This window comes from Buceros rhinoceros, unplaced genomic scaffold (genome assembly GCF_000710305.1).
Source record: "Buceros rhinoceros silvestris isolate BGI_N320 unplaced genomic scaffold, ASM71030v1 scaffold8260, whole genome shotgun sequence".
NCBI classification, from domain to species: domain Eukaryota; kingdom Metazoa; phylum Chordata; class Aves; order Bucerotiformes; family Bucerotidae; genus Buceros; species Buceros rhinoceros.
In genome coordinates this window covers 76,212-81,269 of record NW_010388990.1, presented here as the reverse complement: position 1 = coordinate 81,269, position 5,058 = coordinate 76,212, and the positions used below count along the sequence as shown (strand labels likewise).

The 5,058-nt window shown below is 38.8% G+C and overlaps 1 protein-coding gene across 1 annotated transcript in view; it reads left to right on the top strand.

Annotated features, from left to right (window-relative positions):
- Window positions 1-4,432: 4,432 nt before the first annotated feature.
- The window catches only part of TAPT1 (transmembrane anterior posterior transformation 1), a 43,122-nt gene continuing 42,496 nt past the window's right edge, over window positions 4,433-5,058 (top strand). Inside the window, exon 1 of the mRNA XM_010132338.1 lies at window positions 4,433-4,558. Within this exon, the coding sequence (XP_010130640.1) occupies window positions 4,532-4,558 (27 nt within the window). The 5' untranslated portion in view covers window positions 4,433-4,531. The remainder of the gene's footprint in view (window positions 4,559-5,058) is intronic.

Here is a 5,058-nt window from a genome sequence, read left to right as displayed (position 1 = left end):
TGTCTGTTCTCTCCCTGCCCTAAAGTTTAGTCTGCGAACTGGCCCGTGTCAGTGAAGTAAAGCCCCTCGGCGCGACCGTTTGTGTCCCCGCTTTCCATAGGAGCGTGTTCGGGAAGGGGAACGGGGGCAGTGAAGTCCCTGTCGCGCAGCATGTTTAGGTGCTAGTCGTCGGGGGGGCGGTTAAACAACATGAGCGTCGCCCCCCAAGTGCCGTACACTGAAGCTGAGAATCAGGTTGTTAGGTGTGACACCTGCCAGGGAGCGACGCAGCCGTTCAGCATCGCACCGCCGTTTCTGACAGGAGCAGCGCGGTTCAGGCCTGGGCCCTGTGACCCTGTGTCCCTTCGCCCCGCGGGCCGGCAGGGCAGCGAGCTCGCTTAACTTCCGTGCTGAGATACGAGGAAACGCTTCATTGTCTTAGCGGTTCTTGGTACGCGCGTGTAGCCATGAGTGCAATAGATTTTGTCTCTGCTACTGAAAATAACGGTGCTGTTGGAGCCTCGAGGTTGCATGCAGGTTATTAGAAGTCTTTTAAACTAAGTGTAGTTTACTAACTAGAATTTTACATGGAAAAATCAGGAAAGATACCGTGGCCTTTGCTATCAGTCTGCTGCTATATTTACATTATTCTTGAGCTGGTTATTTCCAATATCAAGAGAGTAATTTTTTAAAACAGCCCTGCAGTTTTGGTAAAAAATCGCACTCTGTGGCAGGCTTGATTTAGTGTTGGTATGATTATAGATTACTTTATTAGCACCATATTCTTAATTGCTTGGCTTGCTGAAAATCTGGAAAGTTCTCAAAGTGGAGTTCAGATTTCCAGGCTTTCTGCCTCAGTGTTGGCTTGAATGTGATACCACAGATCTGATCAAAAACAAAAAAGAAAAAATAGGATTGAGGATTTAACTTAAATAATGTGCCAACAATTGAATGCTTTCCTTCTAAGTTTGACAGGTGCTGTGTCTGTTTCTGACGTGTTATGTCATAGGACAGCAGCATCTACTGCAGTTAGGCAGCGGTGGTGAAACTGATGTAATTTCAGAGGTTGTAAGGATTTGGCTTGATTGTAGTATTATGAATTTCTTTGTGGTGGAAAAAAAGAATGGTCAAGACTCGTACCGATGTGCCTGAAAGACAGGTGACAAAATAAATTTTACAAAGTAATGAAATTGTTATTTATGTGTGGGAATTCCTAAGTTACGTTCCAGCAATTGATTTTAAAATAAAAAAATAGTTAAAAATTGTTGGCGCTCTCTGTCTCTTCAGAACAAGAAAACATTAGAAGAACAAGCTTCTTGGTAGGGCAACTGAAAGTCGTAACTCATCTAATGGTACTACTGTGTGGAATAGTAGATAGAACTAGGGTTTGTCATGACGATAAAGCAGGACCAGTACTGTACAGAGACGTTGTTTAGAGGAGGAGGAAATACTTAAAAAAACCCCTATATAGTACTATTTAGTCTCAATTGATTGATTTGAATGTTTATGGGAAAAGTGCGTATTTAGGATTGATGGGAGTGAAGTGAGCGGCTGGAATTGTTGCATTTAGGATTAAAGTCGTGGTTATGTAACAATAGAAACTTACTGAGGCGCAGTGTGCGTCGTGTTTCCACAAATTTTCCTCTCCATTTCTGGTTAATGGTTATCCTTTGTGTAGCTATGCATTGAGGTATAACTTAGTTAAATCATTATCTTTTTACCTATAAAGGTAAGAAAAAGGCATTAGTGGCCTTTTATGTTTTGAAGATACTTGTGCTTTTCTGTCCTGAGGTGGGGAGATAAATGAGAGTACTTCAAGCATTAAGAGTGTGCTATCTGAACAGTTTAAACTTAGGCCACAGTCTAAATCTTTGCGACAGCAAAGGAGGGAAACTCGAAGTAGGGAAGGAATTAGAGTGTTTACTTATTTTTAAAAGAAAATGATGCTTTGATAGCAGAATTAATCTCTTTTTCAAATTATTTGTTACTCTGTCTGCCTTGGTGCCTCATACTGTTCTTTTGCTTACTGTGTTTTTCCTACAGGGTCAGCCCCTGATCTGTTTCACAGCTGGCGCAGAAGTAGGGCTGATGCTGGGTGGTAGTAAATGCTCAGAAAGGAGGTGGCTGAGCAACTGTGTGCTTCAGTGCATCCCCTGTCACGGGAGAGGTTGTTTCTGGTCAGAGTCTGGAACTTGTGTATTGATAAATCGCAGTCAGGAGGAGCAATTATCTCTTAATACCTCGGGCATGAAAGTCTAGCCAGGTGGAGGAAACTTTAAAGACTTTTATTTTTCAACAATAGGCCTGTGAACCAGTTTGTGTGAGTTAAGGAATAGGAGCAAATAGGTCATTGGTTAGAATCATAGACTATCTCAAGTGGAAGGAACCCATAAGTAACTCCATGGTGGTTGCCTATACGCAGATATATAGAGAGAGATATATCTATATATATGTATTTACTTCACAGGAAATTTCAGTTGTTTGAGATACTTTATCTTTTAAGTTAGAGAGGGTCAGTTATCTGAGGTGGAAGAAAATACACTTGGGCAGTTAAGAGAGTAGTTATTTTGTGTGTTTATAGCCAAGGTTATCTCTTTTAACTTATTTTGTTTTCCCAGTTTTTTCTTTTCTGAAAAGTTGCAAGTGACAGTGTTACAAAGGAAGACTCCAGAAAACAAGTTTGCCAGAGGTCTAATCAATGTTTTAGTGCTATGAACTTCTGCCTTGTTTCACTGGAATGAACTTTGATTGAAACTTTACGTGTAAATATTAGGTTTTTACTACTCATTAAACTACACGGGTTTTTTGTTTGTTTTAAAATAAATACCTTTAAGGCTTGCAGTGGCTTTGGCCTACTTACTAGAAGTGGATCAGTAATATCTAAATTATCGAAGTCACTATTCAAACAAGCTCATACTGAGAAAAACTGTTCATGTAGTTTAAAGGAAATCATTATTTAAATGATTTATTAACAATACGTCATTAACTAGCAGTCAGTGAATTATATATCTGTGATTTGTATCAACAATGATAGAGCAAAATACTTGACATACACAGAATGTTAATACACCATCACAAACTTCAAAATGCCCGTTGGTAATCCCCAAAAGTACTAATCACACTCAATACACATGCCCCCCACCCAAGGCAGTGTAGATTATAAACACATCATGCCTCTTCTGCATTTTATATTTCAGTTTGAGCTGATTCCTTCTTTACTTTAAAACTCTTTTCTGGCTATTATTCCAGCTAATGGTCTTCATCATCTTTGATATGATGAATCTTGAGAAGCCACTATCTCACACAGTTCATGGTGAAATTTTCACGTGTAGCATCTATACTTGCATTTCTCTCTTGGCTGTTTTACTGAGGGTGTGTTATGCAGCCCCTTCTTCCTGCCCCCAGAAATATGGAGCCTTGCACCATGCAAGGCTGGCCTTCCCCCTTGATAGCCACTAAGACTTTGGCTAAAATCTGAATTTAATATTTGAGAGCGTGTTCTCATGTCATGAAAAGTGCTGTGTAGTTTTTCACCTATCTGTCTAGGTAAGTGATTTCCATCTTTTGGATGTTGTGAGAACACTGAGAGTTTCTATTTTTAAATGCCAATGATAACCAGAAATGTTGAACTTCATTGTAGTGCTCTGTCACTTTAGAAATGTTACCAGGAGGTGGTAATGTCAGAGTTTGTCAGTGAGTGTTGAAGTTTAAACTCAATCTCCTTGTGCTGACAGCCTGAATTTTCATAATTATAATTTCATATATTATTTCCTTTTGCAAGACAACTCCACACAAAGTCTTTTTTAGAAGCCATATGAGTTGTGTAAACACACTTCAGTCAGCCTCTGGTTTATATATGTACAGCCATACAAATGCGTAAGACCTGTATGTGCTTGATGGCTTTTTGGTCTTGCAAGGCTTGAAAAGTAATCGTCAAATGATCAACATGCTTGTACTGTTTGAGCACTGAATCAGTTAGGATCATGTATCCGTGATCTTACAGAAAGTTGCTCTTTAAAATAAAGAGCAAGTTCCTAGTGTTGCTGAGAGAAAAAATAGGTTTTAAGGAGTCTGAAATAGAGCTTAGTAAATTTAGGAGGACTGTCAGTACTTTAAGGATTAGATCCACTCAGCATATTGCATTCAGCATAGCTGCTTTGAGTAATGTTTTGGAGAAGTGGGATGTCTGATGAAAATGATTGGCTGGGAAAAGTAGCTTGTTTTGTTTGTTGGGAGGCAACGGAGGAATGGGAGGGCATAGGACTTGCTTCTCATATAGCTCCTTCCGTACCAAGTTATTTAACGTTGTGGTTACAATCAACAGAGTCCTTCTGGATTAGATGTGACATAAATGGTACATGTAGCAAATAACAAAAGCATAGCACTCTTCTCGCTTCTTGGAGGGCATGTCTGAAGTGTCTTCTGCTTATGTGTGTTCCTGAATGTAGATCTTTCGTTGCTGAGATTCATCAGTGCTGAGCTAACAAGAGGTTACTTCCTTGAACACAATGAAGCAAAATACACAGAACGGAGAGAGAGAGTATACACATGCATGCGGATACCAAAAGAACTGGAAAAGGTGAAGTATACTTTAAGATGTGTTTTAATTTAGAGATTAAATCTGTTGCATTAAATTATTTAAATAAATATTTGTTTTTCAAACACTTTCACTAGTAAAAAGATTGAAGATGAATCATTACAGACGTTTAAGTGTTAGTAGTGTAAACATTTGTTTCCTTTTTTGCCTATGTTTGCTTGTTGCTACTGGCAGAGACAGACATAACTGACTTTCAACTCCATATGATGACAAAGTAATTCAAATGTAAAGATATCACTGATCCTTAAAGGAATGGTCAAGCAAAAGAAAGCTTTTAACAGCAAAATGTAATTTTACATTGAAAAAAAATTTGTTTAAAAGATTTTTTCTAGTCTAAAATGTTTTGAGGGTGGGAAGATTTCAGTCCTCTAACAGTACAGTCGTGAATTAATTTCTGTCAAAGGTTTTTACTTAACTTTCATACTCATCTATTTTTCTTCTTGCCACTGTTTACCATGTGTTCCCCCTCTATCCTGTTGCTA